This window comes from Ictidomys tridecemlineatus, unplaced genomic scaffold (assembly GCF_052094955.1).
Source record: "Ictidomys tridecemlineatus isolate mIctTri1 unplaced genomic scaffold, mIctTri1.hap1 Scaffold_626, whole genome shotgun sequence".
NCBI classification, from domain to species: Eukaryota; Metazoa; Chordata; class Mammalia; order Rodentia; family Sciuridae; genus Ictidomys; species Ictidomys tridecemlineatus.
In genome coordinates, this window is record NW_027524315.1 from 75,105 (window position 1) to 102,199 (window position 27,095).

A 27,095-nucleotide genomic window follows, 5' to 3' on the forward strand; every position below is an offset into this window, starting at 1 on the left:
CTCGGGCAGACCTAGGATCTTGGAGGCTATTGTCCCATTCCTCCCAACTTGTGGGATGAGATTGCATCTGTATGCAGGTAGTGGGGTCCTTTCACTTGGAGAGAAGTGCAGCTCCACAAAGAGCAATGGCAGGTCCAGGAAGTCCTATGTACAAGGATTGGGCTAGTAGCCTATGGGAAGAGCCCACGCGATGAGCAGGAGGTCAGCCTCAGGTAGTAGGGTCATGGATGTTGCCCTTGTATTTAGAGTGGAGGTGCCTCCAGAATGCCCCTGCCCACTGTCCTTGAGTAGTCACTTCAAGGCCCATTTCCTGAAGGCCTGTCTTCCATGCTGCTCCAGGTGACCTGCCACGATCGGGCTCCTGTCGTCATCCGCAGGGCCCTCGAGCTACACTTGCTTACTCAGGAGAAGCCGGAGGAATATGAGCTGGGCCAAATCATCTCTCACCGTCAGAGTAAGTGGGACAATCAGATGACAGAGAGCAAGGGTCAGGATGTGGACTCAGGTCAACTCTTAGCACCAAAGAGCATTCTCTGACCCCCAAGAACACTCTAACAGGGTGTGTTGGGCTCGTGCACAAAGCCAACTGCACTTCTGCTGGTGTAAGCTCTCCAGGTGTTTTGGTATACCCCAGTGGCTAGTGCGGCTCCCCACCAGGTGCCCTGCCCAGGACATGAAGACGCATGCAAAGCTGACATCATTGAGGAGTGAGGAGGAAAGCCTCTTTCCAGGAGCAGTATGGTTCTGTGGTCTGAGATAGGAGTGGTTTCAGAGGAACATGGGAATGCATGGGCTAAAGATGGAACTGGCATTTTGTGGGCTGAAGCAGTAGGATTAAAAGCCTTCTGTGTGACCAGAAAACCACTGCCTGGGCAGAGCATTGCCAAGATTCTAGCAAGCAGTAACAGGATGAAATTGGGAAGAAAACACAGCCTGGGAGACAGCTTGAATCATCTGTTTTTGCATCAATTCCATGGTCTTCCGCACCTGAGTCCACTAGCCAAGGAGTGATCCCAATAGCCAGGTTATGATCCCTAACTAGAGTCAGATGAGGGCTTCCTGAGCACGTAGCCACAGAGCTCATCTGATAATAATGTCAGCGCTTTTTCATTGGTTGGTTGGTTGGCTTTTGTGAGCCAAACACCTCAGCAGCCATTATCCCAGCCTATGTACGCTGAAGACCACCATCCCAATGAGTTCTAGGATCACTTGTCTCCTATCTTAACCTTCTGTTAGGTTAGTAGAGTCTATGGAAGAGGAAGTCTGTCTGGGGCCTTGGTAGCCTAAGAAATTCATAGCAGAGATCCCCACATCCAACCCAGAAGGGATGGAGAACAGGCTCTAGGTTAGAGGAGGGCAACAGGAAAGAGGTGTTCAGAGGAAGGAGAAGCTGGCTGTTGTATTCCCCCACTCGGGGTCATGGCACCACTGGGCCATACACCATGTTGGAGGGAAGCAGGCCCTTTGCTGGTCTTTGGAATCATTGTTCTCAGGAGGGCAGCATTTGGAATGTGGCCTCCATTCTCAGAAGCCTGGTTCACATGGAAGCAGGCTCCACCAACGCAGAAGCGTGGCTCTAATGTGGTATCCGTGCAGGTCAGCCTGTCCTCACCGTGGCCATACTTGAGGAATCCTAGGCCTTTTCTCTGGGTTTCACAACTTTCTCTTTGGTTGTGCACTGAGGCTGTCCATAAAGCTCTAGTGTGTGGCAGTGGAGAGCTTCTCAGCCCTTGCCACAAAGGCATAGACTGGGAGAGAGAGAACAAGGCTGGGAGAGAGGGAGAGAGAGAAAGACGGAGAGGAGAAGGAGGACCTCTACTTGGAGAATGAGGATTCAGTGGAGCCAACAGGGACAAGGTACTGGTGCCCAGGGCGCACTCCTGTTTAGGTCTTCCTCCAAGCATGCTCAACCTTTCTTCCAGTTCCTCCCACCCCCCAGTAGTGTATTTATCTTGAATGAGAATTGCATGTTGACATCAGAGCACTCACCATCCAATGCTTCCTTCCAAACCCACCTGTGAAGATGGCTCATGTGGGGTCTGAATCTTCGGCACTTTTGTGGGAGATTTCAGATGCAAACCCTAGTGGTGTGCTTTGGCAGACGCAAGAGGACCTGGGATGTTTTGGAGTCCAAAGCCTTTGGTAGGAACAGACATTAGGTCTGTTGAAGTGCTCTGCCTAGTTCTTCCTCAGGGAGGACTGTGGAGGCTGTCTTGTTGGTATTGGTGCTGAATTGGAGAGCTCTCAGGTGTGTGGCTCAGTTCGTTTCTGGCACAGGCTCTCAGATGTTGGGGTGTCCCAGGGAGCACCTCCTGAGCCACCTTATTTTGTACACCCCTCTCTCCCCAGAGCTGAGGATTCCAGCGCAGGCCAACGTATTTTACGCAAAGAACCCTCACACGAAACCCAACTTCGTGCTGAGGAAAAGGAGCCTCTCCCAAAAGAATGATGAGTGGATCCAGCCTCAACCTCCCTCTCGTCCTGCAAAGAAGAAGGCTGCAGCCCTCCTGAGGATGCTTGCAAAACCATTCTGCTGCTGTGTGCCTGGGCGGGGCTGAGGCAGCCCAGGAATATTTACATTGATTACTATCTGCTTCAAAGTTTGAATCTATAGTTTGCCATTGTCTTTGACCTTGTTTAGTAACACAGTTGTTACTCTATCCTGTATTTGTTGTTCCCATTAATATATTATTATTTGAAAATATATATGTTTTTGTTACCTGATCTATTGTGATGATTTGTCACCTGATCTACTGTGATGGTTTTTGATCAAAATTGTGCATTTGATGATAATGAATGCCATGCATTTAGGAACCTGTAGACTCTAGACAATGAATGAATGTCTACTGTTGCATGGACTGGTCTGCAGAGTCCTGTAGCATTTAAGCTTGTGTGAGGGCTTCATAGGGCTTGCAAAAAGTCCGGGTCAGATGGTCCTGCATGAAGCTTAGCTCCTAGTGGTCTCCTCTACAGCATAAGGGCCAAGGAGAAACCCACTTCCACACAGAAGATGGGAAGCTACCTTATGAAGGTGATCGTAGGTGTGGGACCCTCTTGCTAGGACCCTTTTTCTATTGGGCCAAAACTGTGCTCTGAATGTGATTGCTGAGAAGAGCTTGGAATTTCCTGATTGAAACAGTTCATGCAAGCTGCTTCCACTTGCAGGAACAAAGTGTGTTCTCGTTGAGCACTTTGGGGTGTCCCAGGTTGCACTAGAGTGTGTCAGAAGCACTTGTAATGATTGGCATTCACGGTTTCACATTGAAGCCTCTGTGCCATCTGTCAACCACTGATGGCTGCAAGTGGGTACCCTGCCTTTCAATGAGTTTTCTGAAAAAGTAGGAGTTTTGAAGAACTGATCTTCTCAGCATTCCCCTTGCCTCCCCAAGTTGGGTGATGTCAATTATACAGGCTTCCTTGGGAGCACACATTTTATATTGAGCTGGAATTGGACTCTGGATGCGATTGCTGAAAATAGCTGGGGAATGGGAGAATGGAAGCTGTTTGCTGCAAGCAGTTTCAATTTGCTTTGTTGATTAACTTTGTTGTAAGTGAGCACATGCTATTTTTTTTTTCCTGTGGACCTAGAAGAATTCAAAACTGCTTCTTACAGGTGACAGGCATGCTTACACATTGAAGCCTCTGTGCCATTGATAAAAAAAAACAGTTCACTCATGTGGGCACCTGCACTTCAAGTGAATGTTGTAAATGAGTGTGACAAATGGATGTCAGTGAGACTTTGGAGAACTGATCTTCTCAGCTGGTCCTCTTTTTCACTGCACGTTGGTGATGCTAGATTCAAGAGATCTCTTTCTGGCACCCTTTGTGTTTCATGCCTGAACTGTGCTCTGAAAGTTCTTGAGGAGAACAGCTTAGAAGTGCAGAAGTGAAGCTGTTTGTTGAAGCAGCTTCAAGTGGCACAAGCTAACTTGTTCTCAGTGAGCACATGGGGATTTTCCCTGGTTGAAGCAGTGTGAATGAGAATGGCTTCTCAGAGCTGGTAGGCATGTTTGCATTTGGCAAACTTTGCCATCTGTCACCCAGAGTTCCTTGCATGAAACCTACATTTCCAGTGTTTTCAGAAAGGTGTGATGAGTGGGTTTCCATGGAATTTTGTGGAATTGATCTTTTCAGGCAGTCCTCATTGCCTTCTCAAAATTGTTGATCCTGGTGCAAGGGCTCTCTTGTCAGCCAACATTGTATTTTGGGCCTGACCTCGGCTCTGAATGTACTTGCTGTACTTCCCATCTTTCCTCTCTCTGGTCCACTCCTCAGATCCCATCCTCCTTTCAATAGGGCCTCATCCAAGAAGCCTCCCCATGTGCCTCCCACTTGATTTCAACTTCTCCAGTGCACTTATTGTCTAAGCAGGGATTCCCAGGAGAGAGGGCTCTCCATTCTGCACACTGAAATTTCTCAGCAGGGAGGACTCCTCCATGCTTGGATGGCGGGGCTGCAATCACCTGGAAGGTGGAAATAGGAGGCTGGTGGTGTTCCTAGCCAGGATGCTGGTGATTGCAGTGCATTTAATCTATGGCCCTCAAGGAGGTTTATGCTGCAGATTTGTGTACTTCTGCATCTGTATGCACACAGTTCTTCATGTGGGGAAAAAAGCAATGTTCTCAAAGTTTGCTTTATATTATACTCAACTGGTAATTTACAAACCCCAGTGTCCCATCTTAGCCCAGAGCCATTCCATCAGCCCAGGGCCAGTGGGTGGTCCAGCGGTCAGTACTATGCACAGCTCCCAGGTGGCTCCAGTGTGTAGCTGAATTTGAGAGCCAGTGTACTGTAGGATTTGCCCTTGAGGTTAGAATTCATTGACTTCCTCTTATGTCATTTCACTGGTTCACGATATTCCTTGTCTCATGGACTATTCTGTGAAATCTTCAAGTTAGCCATCTCTGGTCATTTCTTCCATTTGATGGCACCTGGTTCAACAGCTTGTTGTTGGGTGGGGTCGGTCATGGGCAGTCCTGGGTCACAGAGAGGGACAGGAAGACCCTAATGTGGAATGGTGGTGTAGAGAGTAAGGGTGGGGCCAGAGCCCACACTGTGGTTAGGGTAGGGAAGGGATCTGAAGAGACTACCTTGAAAGCGAGCTCTGGCTGCAGTTAACCAGGAATCAGGGCCTGGAAATGGAAGCCATGACAGGGCTTCTGACTAGAAAGGACACATCTTTCTGGGCTCAGTTGGAGGTCCATCGAGGCAGAGGAAAAGAGAGAGGATGCAGGAGAGGGGGATGGTCTAGATCACAGAGCCGCTCCGTCATCATATCTTAGAGAATGGATTTTTTTCTTCCAGTTGTTGGTAAATGCTAATTCCTTCACGTGTTACATTCACATCCACCTCGTCCATTGGAAAGGCTGCTCAACCACCACAGGCAGTGGTATCTTGGTGGATGTGTGCATTCTAAAAGGAGGTGAGGTTGGCGCCAATAGAGTGTGTGGGCGCTCAGGCATTGGCAAGCTTGCTTTGGAGAGTGAATCCTCTAAATGTTATTGGGCTGTTTTTGAAAGATCGTGTGGTTTGGCTAGACCTAGAATGCTTCCACACAATTTAGCATGGTGTATATTTTAGAGAGCATGATCACTGAGGGGCAGGTTGCTGGTGTGAAGCCGTGAGCATTAACATCTATCAAGTTTCTCACCTGGAGTTGGCTACCTACAACTGGTGACAGTGTTTTGCTCCTACGGAGCAATACTGAACAAGTCTCTGGGCCAGTAATCCATTGCTGAACTCCATCACTAACAAAAAGTCCCTGAGTGAAGGTGAGGACCAGAAGAGCCCGGGAACCACCTGACAGCAGCCCTGAAGTCCTGACCTCTGGCACATCATATGCCAACTCAACTGGGTATCAACCTCTTCCTGGGCTCATTAGAACTGTGTGCTTCAACTTTCAGAAACAAATGCAGAATGACAGAATCTTCTCTGAGGACACTTTTCTAAGTCTTGTTTGCAGCACGTGTTCTAAGTCTTATTTGCAGCATGTCTTCACTGGAATGAGTAGTCATTTGGCATTCTGTTGTACTTAAAATTTCATGAGATTCTGTCGCTCCCACCTGACAGATCCCTTTCTAGAACAATCTTGGGGCCCTGCTGCAGGGACACCCAGTGAGGATGCTCGAGGAAACCTTTCTGTCCAGGAAAGCGGTGGGGCTGGTGAGGGCTGGGGTCCTAGGGCGAGCTGGCTGCGGCTTTTTACCTGAAGTCCCCCTGTCCCGCCCCTTGATGATCCTCCTGGAGTCGGGCCCCAAGTGACTTCTCCCTTGGCAGCCTTTGGGAGGCACCGAGGAACTGTCTGGTGCCCTGTCCCTGAGGGCGACAGGGCTTTCAGTGTTTGCTGACTTGAGTTGTAAGGATTTTGTAAGGAGGACTCCAGCCCTCCACCTCTACCCGCAGACATCCAATGGATGGCTAAAGGCAGAATTAGAAGGGCAGCATCTCTGCCTCAATATATGGCCCATCCATCCCCTTTGCCTGAGTCACCTTGGATTTGTTACTGGACCCTGCTGGCTGCATCAGTGCCCACCAGCACAAGGAACAGGCAAAAAAAAGAAATAAAAAGGAAAAAATGAAGAACTTTGATCAAACTGGGGAGAAGCAGCCAGAAGGCTTGGAAGAAGCCCCTGACCCACAGAAGTGGTTACAGTTTATAGAAACAAAACCCAAGTGATCTACATCCGTGAATTTCCTTGGCCTGAAGAAAAGCAAAAATGGGAAAAACACAGAAAATGCCTAGGCAGATGGCCTGTGCCCAGGCTTGAGGAAGGGCGGGACCCATCTTAGCTTTCCTGGCTCCTGAGGTGGGCGTGGGGTTGCAGCCCGTCTCTATTTTCAGCAGAAGAAAGTTGCTCTTAATTCAGAATCCAGACCCCCACCCCCATGCAGTCTGTTTCATGTCCCAGGAACAAGGTCTGATTGATGTGCATCTGAGAGCCAAAGCAGGTGACACAGCTCTCCTGACAAGGCACCACCTGGCCAATCCAGGGAAGATGGACAGACCTCAACTGGTCAGGACCACCTGCTTTGGCAGCTGTGCAAAGCCCAAGCCCTTGCCCTCATTCCCCTCTCTATAAAAGCTCCAAGTCATTGTCACCCCCTGAAGACAGGCTAAGATGTGGGTCCCCGGCCTTCCCCGTGTGGCTGCACTGATAAAAGTTCCTTTCTTGCTGGGCATGGTGGTGCATGCCTGTAATCCCAGAGATTCTCGGGAGGCTGAGGCAGGAGGATCACTTGAGGTCAACCTTGGTGATTTTGTGAGACCCTCAGCAACGTAGCAAGACCCCTTCTCAAAACAAGAATAAAAAGGATTGGGGTGTACTCAGTGGTAAGGCACCCGGGTTCAATTCCTAGTCCTTTACCTGGAGCTGAAGCTCCCTGCCTCCTTTTCTTTTGCGGGTTAAAGCTTCCCCTGTGCATTCAGTCTCATTGGGCTTGGAGTTACCATTGACCCAACTCATAAGTTCCCATCTCTGGTATCTCCACCTCCTCTTGGTACTGGGGATTGGACCAGGGGCTCTGCCACTGAGCTACATCCTCAGCCCTTTTAATTCTTTATCTTAAGACAGTGCCTCAATAAGTTGCTAAACCTGGCCTCAAACCCACAATCCTCCTGCCTCAGCCTCCTGAGTCACTCTATCACAGGTGGGTGGCACTGTGCTCGGCCTGTGGTTGCATTTGGATGCAGTCCAAGCTGCTGCAGGTTTGAGGAATGTTCTGTGGGCATCTATATAACAGTACCTGAAGGGGGCGCCAGACCCTCTCGCTGTTTTTTTCTGTGGATGTCTGCCTGGCCTGCAGTGGGTTGGTCACAGGACATTCAGGAGAGATCTAGGGCACTGGGCAGTGCCCTCCATCCAGCAGGTGACCTGGCAGGAAGAGCCCTTGCAGCAGGGAAGTGGGGTGGCACTCTGTAGGTGAAAGCACAGAGCTCTCTGATGACTAGTGACTAACACAATGTGAAGCAGAAACATCCCATGAATTTCATGTTCAAGTACAAATCTGGCTAGGATGACTGGATGGCATTGCAATCTCCTGAAGGTCCTTCTTGGATTCATACAAAAAGAGAGAGCGAGGGACTAAGGGGCAGGAAGGAAACACAACTTTTTCAAACACTGAGATCTGGAGTCCAGCTCCTGCCATGTAGTCAGTGAATGAATAGATAATAATTGTTTTTATGGGACCATGTGACCTGGGGCTGCTCGGCTTCCTGTGGGCCCTCAGCATCCCTATGTATAAAGCAGGGGCACAGACCAAGGGTGCTGTCAGCTTTCTGTTGCTGTGACAAAGCATCTGAGAGAATCCCCTTAAAAGGAAACAGGGTTTCTTTTGCCTCATGGCTGCATAGGTCTCAGTCCATGGCACCTTAGCCCTGTTGCTTTGGGCCTGTGACAGCACAGTAGGACATCCTGGCAGCTGGAGCACATGACAGAGGAGGCTGCTCATCTCTGGGTAACTGGGAAGAGGGTGGGTAGGACTGGGCTGGGTCCCAATATCCCCCTCAAGGTCACACCCCTAATGATCTCATTCCTTCCAGGAGGCCCCACCTACTAAAGTTTCCATTATGTCCCAAGGGCCACAGGCTGGTGACCAAGCCTTTAGCACATGGGTAATGGGGACATTTGACATCCAAACCACAATACCAAGTGATCATTAGCTGGGGGCTAACCCCCGGTCTCCGGGCCAACCCCTCCCCACAGGCCAGGCCTGGGGAGATTGACTGCATTCTGCAGGACACCCACTGTAGGCAGCTGCCTCAGCCAACATGGAAGTCCTTAGCAGAGGCTCTTTTATTTCACGGGGGGTGGTACCAGTGATTGATCTCAGGGATTCTTGACCACTGAACCCCATCCCCAGCCCAATTTTGAATTTGATTTAGGCTCAGGGTCTCACTGATTTGCTTAGTGCCTTGCCATTGCTAAGGCTGATTTTGAAATTTTTGATCCTCCTGCCTCAGCCTCCCGAGGTGCAGGGATTCCAGGAGTGCACCACTGCGTTGGCCAAGGGGCTCCTTTTGGGCAGTGGGGTTTCCTTGGAGAGAAAGCTGACCCTGTCCTGGGGTCATTTCTGATTTGCCCACACAGCAGTGCTTTGTTACTTTTTCTTTTCTCTGGAGGGCAACTCAATTCATACCTAGTAAACATAGCCCCACAGGTTCTCTGATTAAGAATAGTGCAGAGCTGGGGGGCAGTGGTACATGCCTGTAATCCCAGACACTCTGGAGGCTGAGGCTGGAGGATGGCATGTTTGAAGCCAACCTTAGCCATTTAGTGAGGCTCTGAGCAACTCAGTGAGACTCTGTCTGTAATGAAGTATTTTAAAAAGGGCTGGGGATGTGGCTCAGTGGTAAAGCACCCCTTGGTTCAACCCCTGGTACCAAAAGAGAGAGAGAGAGAGAAGTGAAGAAATAAGGGAAAACAAAACTCAAGCTAAGATCTTAACCCTGCAAACGCAGCTGGTAGAGAAACGTGTTGACTTCAGGGCTATGAGGATTCACCTCACCAAGACTCAGGTAGCAAATGCTCTCCAAACCTGTCACCCTCAGGGCTGGGTGAGCTCCGCGGTAGAGCACTTGCCTAGCATGTGCAAGGCCCTGGGTTCAATGCCCAGTGCGGCAACAAAAAGAATTTCAAAACCCCATGTGATCCTCAGGTCCAGGGAGAGCAGTCAGAGCAGCTGTCTGCCCCTGAGACTGGGCCTGGGAGGACTCACTGGGAGGATGCCAGGGGGCTCATCAAAGGTCCGGGGAATTGCCACCAGTGCGGCCAAGGTCACTCCTAGATGGCAAAATGAAACCTGTGAGCCACGTTTTCTGTGACTCTCAGGAATCCCTTCCACACCTCTGTCCTTAAAACAGGGAAGAGTAATAATGTCACTCAGTCCCTTTGTAGTGCTGGGACCACAGTGGTCTTTAGAGGAGATCTCATGGCTGCCCTGGGTCACCCCCTGCTTCACATCCCCTTGGTGACCAGTGGTCTCTTTCCACCTGAATGCTGTCCAGACCTGACTCCTGGGGTGCAAGCCTTCCCCTCCACCCTTTACCAGTGCTCACCAGCTGCCCTGGGGCATGGGAGGCTGTGACCCAGGCTTGGGTAGGGCTTCCCCCTTAGCCAGAGCCGTCCTGAGAGCCCCAGGCTGCAGCCCCAGCCTGGAAGTGGCTGCCTGGAACAGAGCAGGAGGTTGCTCCCTGTGGCCCCTCTGGCCCCTCTCTTCCTCCTGTGGAAGGAGCATGTGAGGAATGGCTTGTCCTTAACCCTGTGCAGAAGCTTCCAAAGAAACCGCTTCAAAGCCCTGGAGCAGGGGAGGGTTTTGAAAGGTTTGTGGAGCCATCTGAGAAGAAATGGCAGAACTTCAGAGATGAACAAGAGAGCAGGAGTTCCAAGCCTCTTTCGATGGAGTTTCTAGCAAAACAGGATGTTGGTTGCAGGAGCCAGATGCAAGCCAGGCTCAGATGACCCCATGGAGTACCATCAGGCGACCAATGGCCACTTGAAAACTGTATCGTAAAAGAGCTTCCAGTCCTGAAGCGCAAACTATGCCAGGGGCCTCCAGGCTAAATGACAGAAGCAGGCACACAATGACACATGGCCTGTGACCTCACTCATGGAGAGTATAATACAGATGTACCATAGAAGTAGAAAACATTATTGTGACCAATATTTTCATAATGATGATTGTTAGGATGGCCTTTCATGTTGGTTGTGATAATTGACAGCTGTCATTTTACAAATAATGTTGATCAAACGCTCCCTCTGGGCCATGCTCTAGGCCAGCCACTCTACCTGCCTTGCCTACCTGATCCTCACAGTGTCCCCAAGAAGCCAACACAACAAACCAGAAAGCACAATGTCCCTGCTAGCAAGTGCAGGACCTAAGTCTTGAACCCAGACACAGAGACCAATCAAATTCAATGAAATATTTACTGGAATACTGGTAGAAATCTAGGAGAAGAGGCTGTGGCCTAGAAATGGGGAGGGTTGGCTTCAATCCTCAAAACCCAAAGCTGTCAAGATGGTTCAATTGACCATCCACGTTAGAAACTACTCTCCAACGAAATATGCCCCAAACATTGTCAAAACAGAGGGACCGATTGGGAGGAAATGGCAACCCAGTAGAATAGGAGGCACGAGGAGAAACACAGATGAGCACTATGCACGGGAGGAGGTCACTGGAACACAGCTGGCAAGAAGATGAACACAGGCTCAAATGATGTGTTTTATTTATTTATTTTTTACCCAAATTAAGGATGTTGATAATATGTGCTGGGAGGGGATAGGAAGATAAGCTTTTTTCATACACTTTGGAGGCACATTTAACATTATCCATGAAACTTAAAAAATGCACGAATGCTATGCTCCCTACAACACAGAAATTCAGGTCTTGGGACGTGCCCTGGGAAGCTCCCAGAAGGAAGTTCATTTCAATGCCGTGTTAAATTATAAGACATGTACAATGCAATGGCCATAAGCAGGAAGTCTGTGGCCACAGTGAATAAGGAGGCACGTGCTGACTGCAAGTTCTTAGGACCTGTGGGTGGAAAGAAGACCCTGGACCACATGTTTCAGCTGTGGGACACAGACACAGCCCTGAACATAGGCTGGTCCAGTGGCACTGTGCATCTCTCCAGATCCACACAGTGTGGAAACCGCAGCCATCACTTGGCTTTAGGGACAGAAGCTGAGATGATTTTCTTTTCTGAGAGATAGGGGACCACGGGTGACTCCCTAATAGACAGATGACCAGAGCCACCTCTGGGGAGAGTCTGGGCCAGGAGGTGATGGGAGAAGTGGAATTCGATCATCTGTTTCCATTTTTCTGTGATTTGGTTCAAGTGGTAAAGCGGTGCTATTTATTAATTAATGGATCAAATAGGTTCATCATTGTTTTAGAGTACAATTAGGTGCCTTCAAACTTTAGGCTACATGGGCACATTTGAGAACGGTGCCAGCCATTCTCTCATCCTTTGGGTCATTCCCCTCCTATGTCCTGTGAGACATTTTCTATGTGAGGCTTGAAGAAGAAGAAGAAGAGAATATTCTGTAAAGAAAACCTTATGATCTGTGCATTATAAAATTGAATGGGTTCATTCAGAAATCAGAAGTTCTATTGAAAGCTCTTTGCATGAGGCAAATAAAACTTATTTTTAGGCATCCTGGTGAAGACAAGGTTTTATCTTTCTGTCTCATGTCTGTGTTTTTCTTTTTATTTGTTAGAATGAAATCCATAGGTTGGCAGACCATTCTATCAGATGTGTACCTAGATGACATTTCAATTACCCACTTTTACATGGTAGACATTTTGTACATGAACACTGCCTGTCTGCAACTTTTTTTAAAACAGGACTGGGCTCAGGAGCCCAAATACCAATGTTAGCTGGAACATGTTCTCCAGTTTGGCCTATCTGTCAGTATTCCCTGAGGTCATCTGTTCCATGAGCTTCGTTACTCCTGCTCCCTCACCAGCTTTCATAGAAACCACATGCTGTCTATGAGTCAGAGACACCAATCTCACAACATAGCATTCTTTGAGTATCCAAAGTCCCACTTTTCACTTCGCCATGCCTGACATTGTCGGTAATATTTATCGGCAAATGTGAGATTTTCAAAGATCCAATTCTATGTGCTCCTTTCTCAAAGAGCCTTAGGCAGGGCTATAGCATACATAAATATGAAGGAAAGGCCTAGTTTTTAAAATGTCATCCATCGAATAGTTGACACATGTCTGAGATATTTTTTATTTTGGAGGAGGTATTATTTAATAGGGAAATCCAACAGCTACATGATAGTGAAATGAGAAGTCTTGCATCCATTTTATTCTTTGTGATGATTTTGATGAGTAAGGATAAGATACTTCCTTGTTCCAATGAAGATGTTGCCCACTTCTGTGAATGGATGCACCGTGTCACCCACTACTTGCATATCTGCATGTTGTGCTTGACATTACCATCGTACTCGGCAGGTGGCAGAAAGTCAATACTGAAGTTCAGCTCTGGTGTTCTAGCAGCTGTGCTGCAGATCCTTGGTGTGCCACCTTGTGCAATCCATGCTGCTCTGTTCATGTTCCTATTGACTTCCTGGTGATGAGCATCATGGTCTCCTGGTCTTGAGAATGGCCAAGCATTTCTCTGTGAATGTGGAAGGTGGGCATGTGGAAGGCTTCAGGGAGGAGGGATCATTGATCATGTACTCTAATCCATGTGCCTGTTTAATGACCTGTTTTTCTTCTTGGGTTTTAAGGGAGACACTGCCCTCAAACACTTCTGTGCAGCTGGGAATGCAGGCTTCTGCTTCACCTTGAAGGAAGCATTCATGAATCCTTTCCAGAAGACATGAGAAGAGAGAGTGAGCCTCTGGTAACATGCAGGTTTCTTGCATTGCCCATGGGCTAGAGGAGAGAAGAGTTGCTTCATGAGATTTGATCCCCTTTTTCCTGAAAAGTTCCACACGGAGGTGAGTCCCCAGCATGTTTAGACATCATTTCAGACATCTTTGTTGATGGAAATGAATCACACCCCCTGATGATGTGGAAGAGCTAAAGATGGGTTTGCTATGAATTTTCTATTTCATTTCTCAGGGCCTGAGTCAAGCCAGCCATTGTGCTGTCAGCGCATGAGCTGCTGGTCAAATGTGAGGAAGTGGTCTTGCTTTATGAAAACACCATCCTGAGTCAGTGAGCCAGAGGCAGCCTGCAGTCCCTCTTTTCCTGTAAAGGCAGATTGCTGTGGATGGCCTCTGGCCTCATCATGCAGCCCTACTCAGAGTAGGGGATTGAGGGTCCAGGCAGATCCCAGTTCCTTTTGACCTTTATTGCCATTGGGCCACCCCAGGGTCCTTGGACTCTACCTGGTCTTCTGGCCTGGGTCAGGGGATGTGAGGTTTGGAATCCCCCTCTGTGGCAGGATCCCAGGCCCCCCAGCCACTTGAGGGCAGCACATCCTTCCCTAATTGTGTTAGAGGGGGAGGATTCTCCCGCCCATCCTCATCCATGCTCATCCCTCATTTTGTAGCTTCGCACCTTAGGACCTTTATTCATTGACTTAGGCTAAGATGAGTCAATCAGCAGTCTCCCAAGGGTTTACATTGTGGTAATTGACACCGAACATCTGTTTTGTAATTAAACCATTTTGGAGGACACAGTTGAGTGGCATTAAGCATATTCATGTTGGTGTATAGGCGTCACCACCATGCATCTCCAGAACTCACGTGGACGTACTCTTGCCATCAATGCGGAATTCTAGTGCCCTTGAGGCCCAGGAAAAGAACATTGTACTTTATCTTTTTATGAACCTGATAATTGAGAATCTGAGATAAGTGAAATCCTACAAAATTTGCCTTTCTCTGGACACGATCATTTTCAAGGGATGCAGTTCACCCCCACTCGTGGGCATATCAGGTCCACTGCTAACTCTGCGGGTGTTTCAATTGCACTCTCGGTGACGGTGGTGACTGTGTGCACATGAGCTGTGTGTCCAGCTCAGATCCCAGGATCTAGGGTCTTTGGTTCCACGCAGCCTATAGGTTGCCTGTTCCTCCAGGTGTCTGCAGGCCAGTGGCACGAAGGCCTTGGGCCTGGTGGTTTCTTTAGGTGAGTGCAATACGTGTCCACAGTGTCGTGGGACATGATGGACTATAAATAGAAGCAATGCCTGGATACTCCTGGGATCTCAGTAGGCTCAGCCTGTGTGCTGAGAATTGTTGTGACCTCCTAATTAATGGGGCCCCAGAATCCCAGAGAAAAGGGCAAGTCCAGAGCAGTGGAACCTCACTGTCTCTGAGAGAACTTTTGGGGTGGGGGGCCGGGATACATTAATGTGAGGACTCTGATGCAGAGTCACATGCTCCGAATCCAGGTAGAGGTGCTCAGGAACAGCCTGGGCTGGCACGTGGGTTCCCCACCTGCACACCTGTGGAACATCATGGGGCTCTGATTAGCACAGCAGCCTGACCACGTGAGGGCATCTGCTGTCTCTGTGTACAGTGAGCTGGGTTTTCTTCACGTCCCTCAACAATTCCACATAACACCAGCTCTGAACCCAGAGTCCTGGGCACTTAGTTGAGGCTCCATCAGCTCCCACCTCTCTCTACCTGACAGAGCCCTCCTGGCTCCCTCTGCACTCATTACATTGAAGATGAAACCCTGGAGGGTGGGACTTCCCGTCATCCAGAAGTTCCCAAACACATTCCACTGTTCCTGGAACTCAAATGGTTGGGGGGGCCACAAGCACCCTGGCATCCATGTGTGGGAACCATGGTAGTATAATCAAGAAACAGGAAGGAGAGGGGTTGGACTGATCAGTACAGATGGCAGGGCCTAGTACAGAGTGGAACGGAGAGTTCTCACCCGGGGTGATTGTTGTGATGTGCACAAATGCTCTGCTGGTGCTGGGGTGCCCGCATGGTTTCTGGGGTCTTGAAAGGCTACAGATGCCCACAGAGTGTTCTCAGATGCACAGTGGGAGGCCCGTTGCAATATGTACATGTGGAAGAAGTAGGAGACCCCCTTAGTGTGGAGGTGCCATCTAGAAGGCAGCCTCACTTCTCTGAAAAAGTTGATTGGAAAAAAAGGGTCCGTACCTGTGCCCAAAGGGCCATATATGCTCCTGGAAGTTGGTGGTGGAAATAGTTCTCCATCCATTAATCACTCCCTCACTCACTAATGTCCTTGTGTCCTTGAGAAAGGCTCTCCCTTTCCTGGTTTTCCTGAATAGAAATCCTCTTGCCTCTTGGGTGAATAGGGTTATGGCTTGTGCAGAGGGTGGTGGTTTACTGAGCATCTTAGAGACTGTCCTTTATGGAGCCTAATGATCCCAACTGGGGAATGAGGCCAGGGTCCTAACTGTGGTTAGTGTGAGGACACCATGGGTTCAGAGAGGGAAAGAAGGACAAGGGAAACTCAGATGTCCCTTCATGGCCCCTGGAGTTAGAGGACTTACCCCTTTGCACCTGGGATCAGGAGACCTCATTTCCTCCAGGACACGCACACTCAGACGTTAATCTTGAGTGTGGGTTCCTTTCTGGGGTCCAGGGCTGTTGTTAGCCACCAGGAATGACAGTGCTCTCCATGCTGAGTGGAGCCAGTTTTTGCCAGGAAAGAGCCCGTGGTCACGCCTTGTGCAAAGCACCCCACACCAGGGGCTCCCATCCCTACATTCCTGTCCTGAAAAGAAACCACTCAGAGGCAAGGTGGGTCCAACCACCTCCCATGTGTTCACTCATCACTGTGTTCCAGCATCACCCCAGTTCACAGTCCTGATGGGATTGGATGTGGCTCAGAATGTCACCTTCATGAGCTCTACCCTGCCACAGCTGCAGTTCTGCAGTGGGAGAAACTCAAAACCTCAAAACACATGCACATGAAAGAAAAGAGCAAGAGCCAGAGCCCAAACAGGGCCACATGTGGCAAGGACAGCTGGAGTGCCTAGGTTGGGACTCAGAATTATGTCAGTGGGGTGGCATTGCTGCTGACACCAGCATGATAACAGAGAGCCAGCCCTGCTCATTTTGCGGAGCAGTGTGTTGGGGAAGGCAGAAGAAATTGAGAGGCAGGATTGAGTTTGGCCCTAGGAGGAGGTTGGGTAAAAGGCCAGTGTGAGTTGGAGGGCCTGGGCAGATAGAGAGAGGCCAGGGCACACCCCAAAGCCTGGAGACTGCACTTGATGTCCAGGGTTGTGAAACACCACCTCCCCTCTTACTCACAACTGAGAGCAAGGGGCATTGATGAGTTCAGTTTGTGTGTGGCTGCATCCAAGGTGGCTCGGCTAGGCACCTCTGTTTCCTTGACTCAGGAGGCTGGGAGTCCAGGCTCCACTGAGGCTGGGCTGGGAGGATCGGACTCTGAGTTTATGCCTGTGTTCCTGGTAGGATCCATGTTGGCTGAGCCTCAGTGTTTTTGCAATGAGAGGATGGGTGACTGTCATGTCTTTATCACAGGACACACTTGCTAAATGGATTTGTTTGCTCTGGGGAGGAAAGAGAGAGAAGGGAGTGGTGCTGGAGACAGGGATGCAGACAGGGGTCATAGACTTGGCATAACTCAGTCTTGGAGGTGATATCCCATCACCTGTACCCACTTCAATTCCCATGAATGCAGAGGCTGAGCCCCCTTGAGGTGAGGGGTGAACCGGTTCTGGGCAGCAGGATGCTGTGGTACCTCGGAGTCTCTGTGAGACCCCAACACTAGACACACTTGGCCCTTTTGAAATCTTAGGAGAAGCCTTGGGAAGTTGTATGGCAGAGGGGAGCAGCCTCTGCATCTCAGTCCCCTCCAACTTGCCATGGTGTAGAGAGGGAACTGCAGCCACGATGGGACGGACATTGGCCACGTCCCTGTGTGGGACACAGGCCTGATTGAGTTGGGGTGCATTCTTTGTCTCTGCCCTTCTTGTGATTGTCCCATCTCTACATTTGTGCTTTAGCCACCTGTGAGTCCCATCTCTGGTTTCAGAGAGAATAGAGGGTGTTATGGGCCAATAGACACAATAAACCCTAGAGATTAGATGCTACCCTACTTTCCAGAAAAGACTGGGCACACCATGAGTTGCACAATGATGGGACCAGGGTCCAAAAGCTGCTGAGAGGGAAGGACTGGTTGTGAATGCATTTTTGAAGGCTCCAAGCTGGAACTCTAGTGGCACCAAGCAGGGCAGATGCTGGTGGGGATGTTTGGGTAGTTGTTGGTGAACACCTGCGCACCTGAGATGTTTAGGCATGGAGGAGAAATCAGCAGCTCATAGGGCTTTTGAAAGTGGTCTTATGTGAAAAGAGGCTCAGGTATGGGCACAGGAAATGACATCATTGCCTTGACAATGGATCAAACAGAACATGGAACCCTGGTATCCAGGCACCCACTTAACTGACCAAGCCATCCGAGCTCATTTGGTTGGAGAAACTGGAGGGAGAAGGATGTTCTCCTGTGGTTGCAAACAATGCCGAGCCTCAGGCTCCCAGGAACCTCAGGGGGGCCAACTAGCCCTTTTGTGGATGCACTGGGTGAGGCTTCATCTTAGACGCCAGAGCCTCTGGTGATTGTCGCAGAGGAGCTCAAGAGTAACAGTGAGTAGCACAGGGCAGGTGAACCCAGCAGGCCCTCTAGTCTGATCCCTGATGAATGGCCCAGGACTCCTATTCTGACTGTGTGTGTGTGTGTGTGTGTGTGTGTGTGTGTGTGTGTGGGTGTGTGTTTGTACTGATGGGAACTGTCCCATTGTGCTTTGACTCTAGTGTATTGGCACAAGTCATTTTTCTGTTTGTCACCATTTCCATTTTAAACCAACATTCTTGGTCCCAACACAGGGTGAAAATGATGAGAACACGGAGGAGCCCTTCAGGGTACAGAGCCTTGAACCTTACAGGCAGGACCAGCTTAGGAATGAGCTCCTGCCTGTCATTTGTGGGAGGAACCTACATTGCAGCGGCAACATGGGGTTAATCTCCTGGGATTCCATCCCCACCCATCAGGTGCTGGATCTCTTGTTCCCAAGGTAAGCACCAGACCACCAAGCCCAAGTGTGTAGCCCCCTCATGCCTGGGTCTTGGGGCTGCCATGTACCTCTCAGGGACCCAAAGGTTTGTGATACCTAATGAGATAGAGGACCACACTCATAGTGGAATGTCAGTCCCGAATGGGACGAGTCCTGGAGGTGCCTGCCACAGCCTTGCAAGGGGAGTGAACTCCGCTCTCAGGCAGAGAAACCATCCTGACTCCAGCTGATCCACAGAGGTCCGTGGAGCAGTCCCCACACACTGGGCACCACAGCTCAATGGTGTGCACTGAGCTCATTCCCAGGTGGACTCAGCGAGGCCAGGTGGTCTTTCTGGTGTGATATTGGCTTTGTGAAGAACGTAGATCTGTGCCAGAGGCGTCTCAAAACTCAGGCCTTGGGAAAAGCACTTTTGGGTTAATAAAGACATGTTAATTTCCATAGTGGGACAGAGCATCCTAGCTGGGACATAGCTGGACAGGGGCTTTGGACATGGCGGCTCCCACACCCAGAGATATGTGGGAATCAGCAGTTTGGGCTCATTCACTGATGAACATGGAGAAAGCACCCACTGTGTGAAGACACGTTTCCAGTCACATTTCATAATTCATTGAAAAATAGGGTGCAAATGACTGCCATTGTGTCCCTTTTCATGGGGGTCAGCCTCAAACCGCAGGTGCCATGAGTACATATCCTACATGTGACTGCATCCCTGACTCCATGGGGCATAAGTGCACGTTGTCCTCTTCAGTGACTATGGTGGACCCCTGGACCAACTTCAACATGGAATGGGCTTGGGGTCAAGAGGGTGGGCTCCTGTTTCCAGAATAGGGACCTGCAAGGTGATTTGACTTGGGAAGGCTGAGGAAAGACTGCTCTCCCCAGTGTAGGGTCAGAGGTTTTCTCTGGAGGCCGTGGTGAAGGCAAGGCCAGGGTTTTGCTGACTCCACACCTTCCTCCCCACAGTGCCTCACCTTCCTTCCTGGGGACCTGGGTGAACCTCTACTCCGAGGCTTCCCATCAGCCTCCAGGCTTTCTGAGTCTGCAGCAGCTGCTATCCATGTGGCTCCTGCTGGGAGGCTTGAACCTGGAACACCAAGCACACCACCTCCTGGCCGCAATTGAAGATGGCAAATCAAGCCAGGCAAAGCCTGAGAGCCAGGCGGACTGTGGTGAGTACCTAAGGGTATATGAGGAAAGGTCCAACTGTTGTCCCACTGCAGGGAGTCTGTATGCCTGGTGTTGGGCTGGAAATTAGGACAAGCCTTTGTCCATTCAGGAAGTGACCCCAGTCTGCAAAGAGGTCCTGTGTGGGCCAAGGGCCTGAGTTCTTCCTGGCAGCAGAGGTATTGTCTGTCTGTGGGAAGGTCAGGGCAAGGCAGTCATGTTGGCATCTTTTCTCCTCTAGCTACAAGCTCAGTTCCTGTCACGGCTCCTCAGCCAACCCCAGAGCCAGAGCCTTCTCCCAGGGAAGGGGCAGAGCCGGACTCCAGGACATCAGGGGTCTCTACTCGGTCCTCCCCAAGGCCCCAATATAACAAGCGGATGAGAGGCAGGTGCCTCATTCACGTCTACCTGGAAAAGGAAAGGACAACACAGTATAGGAGCATCCTGGTGAGTCCTCGAGCAGGGGAGTCTCCTGGGAGCCCACAGTGGGGAAGACCGAGTCCACAGCAAACACTTTGGACTAGGCCTGTCTTCTTGAACTGGAGCTTCTGGAAGGTCAGGAAGGAGAGCAGAAAGTGAGCAAGAGAGAGGCGGGAGAGCAGCAGCATGCCAGGTCTGGGTGCGAGTGGGCCTGCGTGTTTTGGGATGTGCAGGTCAGAAGTGCAGGAGTGAGTGCTGGGTTCAGAGGAGGTCAGAGAAATATCGAGGGTACAGGCCATCCTCTACTGACCTTGGTATTGAGGAGGAGTATATTGAACCGTGGAGGTTGAAGCACAGGAGTTGGCAGTCATTTTCTTGTGTGTGGGAGGGGATATGTTGCTGGTTGAAGGGAAGGGAGCCATTGTAGAATGATTAGGGTGGGTAGGTGTGGGTCACAGAGAACTGGGGGCCTTGGAGGGGCCCATTAGTGTCCTAGTTTGCATGTATGTGAATAGAGATTTAGCGGCTCTCTCTGCAGAATTTTCCTGGGTGTGTAGTATCCATCATGAGACTCTGGTGTCCACCTCCAGGGGAGCTATGTTGAACCACTGCACCTGCTGGGTCCGAACCTCCTGACACCCTAGCAAGCACTGACACTCTCGAGCCCAGCAGCTTCCATGCCTATCATTAAAGAGTCCTAGTGTGTGTTGTGCCCTGGCTGTCAGGACCAAAGCACCTAGGGTTTGTGCCTGGTCCACACAAAAATGCAGCTGCATCCCAGACCAGAGCAGGGATATGGAAGTGCACTGGACCATTCCTCCCATCTTGATGGGACTAGAGTGTGTCTGTACAAAGTCTTTTGGTCCTTATTCCCTTGTCCCTGTAGGGCATAGCAGGTTGAAGCAAACTCTTGTACCAAGATTGGACTAGAGGCTCATAGGAAGACCCCCACATGATCACATGAAGGCCTCAGGTAGCAGGGTATCAAGATGGTGCCCTTGTGTTGAGAGCTCACTTGTCTCTGATTGTCCTTGAGCACTGTCCTCTGGGTAGCTACTCCCAAATTCCCTCTCTGATGAGCTTTCTCCAACCCTGCTCAGGTGACCTGCCAGGACAGGGCTCCAGTCATCATCCGCAGGGCCTTAGATGCACACTTGCTCCAGCAGGAGGACCCAGAAAACTACGAGCTTCTGCAAATTCTCTCGAACCATCAGAGTAAGTGGAACCATCAGAGGGTAGGGAGCAGTGAGTCACAGTGGGCTCACGATAACTGGGAGCCAGAACACAGTGTGCATTGACCCAGTGCCCAGGATGAGTATGGTGGGACTTGTGCATAAAACAAAGTGTAATGATGGGGCATAAATCTGCAGGTTCTTCATGTTCCCCAGGGGCTGTGGACCTGCCTATCATGTGTTCTTTCCTTGGCCTGAGGAGGCATTGCAAAGCTATTATCCACAAGGGGCCAAGAAGAGAGGCTTCTTTGTCTTGTGTCAAAGAAGACAGACAACCACAGGGTGCCTACTTTGGTGGCCTTTCCTGACCTAGATGAGTACATGAGAAAAGCAGTTCAATGAAGAATCATTTCTGGCTTCCAATCTTTCTATTCATTGCAAACTGAGTTTACTTAGGACCAGAGGCCATTTCTAGAGAGAAGAGTGTGGTAGAATAGAACCCTTCACAGCTTGTAAACTCTTCTTGGAGAGAGAGAGAGAGAGAGAGAGAGAGAGAGAGAGAGAGAGAGAGAGAGAGAGAGAGAGAGAGAGAGAGAAAGAAGAAGAAGAAAGAGGAGGAGGAGGACGAGGAGGAGGAGGACAAGGATGAGGAGGACGAGGAGAAGGAGGACATGGAGGAGGAGAAGGAGAAGTAGAAAAATGAAAATAAGTTGAAGGAGGAGACCATGAATAAGAAGGTCAAGATGACTTTAAGAAGAAGCATGAGGAGAAGATGAAGAAGAACAAGAACAAGAAGGAGAAACACAAGCCGAACAAGAAGTATAACAATAAATTGATTAAAAATGTGAATGAGAATTAGACTCATGAGGAGAAAATGCAGAAGTGGGGAACTCAAGAGAAATATATATCTCTGGATGGCACAGCCCTGCTGTGGACATCCTCCACCTACGCTCAACACACCTCCAAACCATACCCCTCCAATTAGTGTAGCCCTGTATGAGTGGATGAATCCACTGGCAAGGTGGAGGCACCCACCATCAAGTGCTTTTCCATAAACCGACCTGTGATCATTGCTGCAGTGGGGAGAAAAATTTGAACACATGAGTCTTTGGGGACCAATCCAGATACAAACTCTAGCTGTTTGTCTTTGGTGGGTCCAACGTGAACTAAGAAGGTCTGGGGTACAAGGGGCTATTTCCTTGAAAGGTGTTCCTGTAGGGGACCTCCTGTGCATAGAGGGTCCTCAGGGAGGAATCAGTGGGGAGTCTTTGGTGCAACAGTAGCTGGATTCGGGGGCTCTCAGGTCTGTGTGTGAGACCTGAGCTGGCAGAGGCTCTCAGTTGTGGGGGATGTTGGGTAGTGTATTACTTGAGTGTCACCTACCACGCCTCTGCCCCTGCCTCTCCAGAGCTGAGGATCCCTGCTGATGGAAACGTATATTACGCCCTGGATGGCAGAGTGGATTATAACTTTCTTCTTCGGGAAACAGCTGCCAGCAAGTTGTTTAAAGTCAAGCCAAAGGAGGTAAACAGCCACCTTCTTCAGTCTTTACTCCTGGTGCCACTCCACATCCTCCAAGGGGACAAGAACCTCAGGTTCTGGATGGATGTTGTAGAATGCCCACAGAGCCAACTGCCAGGCTGGGTGGGGTGCAGGTGCTGGGCTTTGCTGATGTTGTCATCCCCCACAGTTCTTGGAGCCTTCTGTGGCAGTGGCATCCAGGATCCCAGCAGCTGTGAGCAGCAGCTCTGCGGTGGCTGCAGGACCATTGCCCCAGGCCACCCAAACCAATGAGTGGTGCGTGAGAAAAGTCACCAGTAGCAGCTCCTCACTGCTTCACTCCAGCGAGCAGGTGGAAGACAGCCGCTTTGTCCACGTCCTCCTAGAGGGACAGAGCCTGAGGGAGACAAAGCGCATCCTGGTAAGCCCGACAGCAGGGCTGCCTCCTGGGTGTCCCCACAGTGGAAGGCAGGAGACACAGCTAACCCTGGGGCTGTGGTGGGAAATTAAGAAGAGAGAGGTCAGTCTTAAGGGCTTGACCTGAGTGGGGAGAGCCTCAGCATGCCCAGCTGCAGCGGTGAGTGGGCCTGTGTATTGTGGGTTTGGCAGGCCAGAAGTGCAGACGGAAGTGCTGTGGACAGATGAAGGCAGAGATATGTCCAGGGTGCAGGCTGCAGTGCCTAGAACTTGGTATTCTCAATGAGTGAGGTTGGAGCAGAGGAGCTGGCAGTGACTTGTCACATGTGTAGGAGGGGGTGTGTTCCTGGTGGCAGGGAAGAGAACCTCCTTAGCATGACTAGGTGTGAAAATTTGGGGTCGGGATCACCTGGGGGGTCATGCCAAACTTCGGAATGTCAGTCTTTGCATGTATGTAAATACGGAGCTAAAGGGGTTCTTGGCAGAATTTCTATGGATGTGCAGTAGACACGCTAATGCTGCAGGTGTCCAGCTGCAGAGGAGACATGTTCAGTGACTGCCAGTGCTGAGTCAAGTACATCATTAGAACCAGACCCACACCGAGCTTCCAGAGCCCAGGGCCTCTCCAGGCTATCATGAAGCACTCAAGTGCACACTCTTGCATCTGAGTCTGTTTTGTGTAGTGGCAGTCAGGACCAAAATTTTCAGTGCATCTGCCTCTTCCACCCACAAAGGCAGCCTGCATCCCAGAGCACACTTGGTGCGCAGATCCCTGGCCCATTGCTGTCATCTCAGTGAGATGAGAGTGTGTCTGTGCATAGGCAGTTTGGTCCTTTGACCTGAGTGGAATGTGGCTCCCCAGGGGGAGGGGAGATGGCAGGTACAGGCAGATATTTGTACCAGGATTGTTCTAGTAGCACGTTGCAAGAACCCAGGCGGTATATGGAGGCCACACTCAGGTAGCAGGATAACAAGATTGTGCCCTTGTATATGTAGCTAACATTTCTCCTGAATGTTTGACCACAGTCTTCTGGGTAGCTCCTCTAAAAGCCATTCTCTGATGACATTTGTCCCACCCTGATCTAGGTGACGTGTCAGGAGAGGGTGACAAGCCTCATCCGCAGGGCCTTGGACCAAAATTTGTTGCAGCATGAGGATGTGGACAACTTTGAGCTGCTGAGAATGATGTCTCTGCATGACAGTAAGTAGGACAATCAGACAGTGGGGAGACATGATCCACAGTGGGCTCAGGATAACTCACAGCCAAGAGAAAGTGGGCCTTGGCCCTAAAATAGCCAGAGTGTGGTGGGCCTGGTGCAGGAAACCAAGTGCAGTGATGGGCGTGTCCAGTGTGGACGAGTTCAATGAGGCCCCAGGCGGCTGCTGGACCTCTCTAAATGTGTTCTCCCCTGGACCTGGTCTGGCAATGCAAAGCTAATATCGATGAGGGCAAGGCAGAGAGAGGCTCAATCTATCATCAGTTTGGTTTATGGCTCACTGATAAGGATGCCTTCAAATGAAGAGGAGCAGAGCATGGGTCCTGATTGGATCAGCATTGCTATGGACGGAAGCCGCACAGGTCCCAATCCATGGCCAGGATATGAGAAGTCCTGCCTACTCAAGAATGTCAGGATTGCAGCAACTGGGAACAGGACTCAGTGAAGAGGAAGTCAAGGCCAGGGGACAGCCTGTTTGGGTTCTTTTTGGAACAATTCCAAGTCCTCTCTGCCTGGGTGCCCATCTCCTGAAGATATCAGAATGGCCAGGTTATTATTCCTTCCAGCAACAAAGAAGGGCATCTGAAGAACAGAGGCCACAATGCTGAGCTGTCCACAATGCCAGTGCTCTTTCCTTTCTTGTGAGCCCGACACTCCTAGCCTCCACCATCCCAGCCTGTCCACAGTAGAACACACCATCTGTCGAGCACGTAAGTGAGTTTTCCCATTTTCACACACTGCCTCATTTGAGTTGGCTCTGTCTCACACATGAGGAAGACTGAGGTGCAAGGAGCTGGGCAAGGGGCAGTGTCTGCGAATCTCAGGGACTTGGGAGGCAGTGCAGGGGGAAGGGGATTTCCAAACAGCCTCAGAAACTTAGGGAGACCCTGTACCCAAGTCAAAAGGCCTGGGAATGGTCTCAGTGCTTAAGTGCCTCTGGCTTTATCCCTAGTAAAAAAATAAGCCAGTCAAAAGGAATTACCAAACCGAGAATCTACAAAGGTGATTTCAGAAACAGACTTTCAACCCAAGCATCAGTTGAGAGCAGGCTCCAGACCAGGGGAGGTTTGTGTGTAACAGACGTCAAAAGGGAGGACTACGGGGGGCCTGGAACCCACTAGGTGTGATGGCATCTATGCCTTATGGCAGGAGGGTGGCAGTGATGCTGGCCCTCTCCTAGATTTTGGAAACCTTGTTTTCATTGGGGAAGCTTTATGGAGGTGGAATCTATTTTAGCAATCCTGGTCCAGATGAGGTGCTGACTACCACAGGTAGAAGCCTATCCAGAATGCGGTGTCTGTTATTCAGTCTTTCCTGACAGTGACAATGACCAAGAAAGGAAGTCACTTGTCTTTGGTCTTGGTTTCACTCCTGGCCATTGATTGAGAACTGATTTCATCTTGGACTACTGAACAGAGGCTGCATCTGGGCAGAAGAGTGTGATAGATTTGAACTCCTCAGGACGACCCGCCATTGCCAGAGAAAGAAGGAGAAGGAGGAGGAGGAGAAAGAGACACTCCTGAGTGGGGAGAGGATCACACGATAAAGAGCAGGAGGCAGAAGAAGAAAAAGAAGGAGGTGAACAGAAGGAAGGGTGGAGGGAGATACACAAGAAGAAGAACAAGAAGGAATCATGTAAGAACAGGAAAAAGACCCAGAAAGAACTACAAGAAGATGCAGGACAGAAAGAAGAGCCAGAAGTAGAACAAGAACCAGAATAGAAGTACCAAGCAGACAGCTCCTGATGAGAAACAAGGGGAAGGAGAGCGATCCTAGAAAACAATAGAGTTCTTCAGGGCACCACCCTGCTCAAGTCCTCCCATGTCCATGCCCAACACACCTCTGATGGATACCACCTCCCCTCCGTGTATTCATCCATGAGTGGATTCATCCAGGGCAAGGGGATGAATTCCCCCACCATCCAACGCTTCCCTGAATGCCCATGTGTGAGCATGGCTGCCCTGGGGAGAAAGGCCTAAGCACAGGAGCCTTTGCCAATCCTGATGCAGATCCTGGCAGTGTCCCTTTGGCAGATCCAACCTGCACTGAGAAGTTCTGGGCCCAAGGTGCTGTTTCCATTGCCAGGTGCTCTTTTGGTTTAGAATCCTGTACATCATCTTCTCCAGGGAAGAATCACTGAGGGAGTCTTTGGTGGCACTGTAGCTGGATAGGAGGGCTCTCAATTCTGGTGCAGGCTCGCCCTGGCGGAGACTCTCAGGGGTTGTGGGTGTTTTGTGGTCTAATCCTTGAGTGCCACCTAACAATTCTCTCCACTTTGCTCTGCAGAAATCAAGGTCCCTGACCACTCACTGATGTATCTGTCCATGAATCCACAAATCAAATATTATTTCATCGTGAGGAAACGCCGCGAGGTCAAGGGAAAGGAGGTAAACACCTACCTTATTCAAGCTGTACTTGTGCTGCCATTCCACTCCCACCTGGGGAAATGAGAAGCCTGAGCACCTGGACATATGTGCTAGAAGCCCATAGAGCCAACTGACAGGCTGGGGTGGCTTTCTGTTTCTGGGTTTGCTGATGTTCCATCCCCCACAGTTCTCAGAATCAACCTGCAAGTCCTCCAGGCCGCTTTCCCACAAGCAGGTGGGAGACACCTGCTTAATTCGTGTCCACTTAGAAACACAAAGTCCAAAGATGGCCAAGACTGTTTTGGTAAGCCTGGGAGCAGGGGTGTCCCCTGGTGCTTACACCTGGGTGGGGAGC

The 27,095-nt window shown here is 50.2% G+C and overlaps 1 protein-coding gene across 1 annotated transcript in view; it reads left to right on the forward strand.

Annotated features, from left to right (window-relative positions):
* Positions 1–343: 343 nt before the first annotated feature.
* The window catches only part of LOC144374233 (uncharacterized), a 30,056-nt gene continuing 3,304 nt past the window's right edge, over positions 344–27,095 (forward strand). Inside the window, exons 1-11 of the mRNA XM_078037158.1 lie at positions 344–454; positions 13,239–13,451; positions 18,294–18,481; positions 19,448–19,653; positions 19,890–20,095; positions 21,169–21,283; positions 22,649–22,764; positions 22,931–23,161; positions 24,244–24,358; positions 26,661–26,761; positions 26,928–27,044. Coding sequence (XP_077893284.1) covers positions 13,410–13,451; positions 18,294–18,481; positions 19,448–19,653; positions 19,890–20,095; positions 21,169–21,283; positions 22,649–22,764; positions 22,931–23,161; positions 24,244–24,358; positions 26,661–26,761; positions 26,928–27,044 — 1,437 coding nt within the window. The 5' untranslated portion in view covers positions 344–454; positions 13,239–13,409. The remainder of the gene's footprint in view (positions 455–13,238; positions 13,452–18,293; positions 18,482–19,447; positions 19,654–19,889; positions 20,096–21,168; positions 21,284–22,648; positions 22,765–22,930; positions 23,162–24,243; positions 24,359–26,660; positions 26,762–26,927; positions 27,045–27,095) is intronic.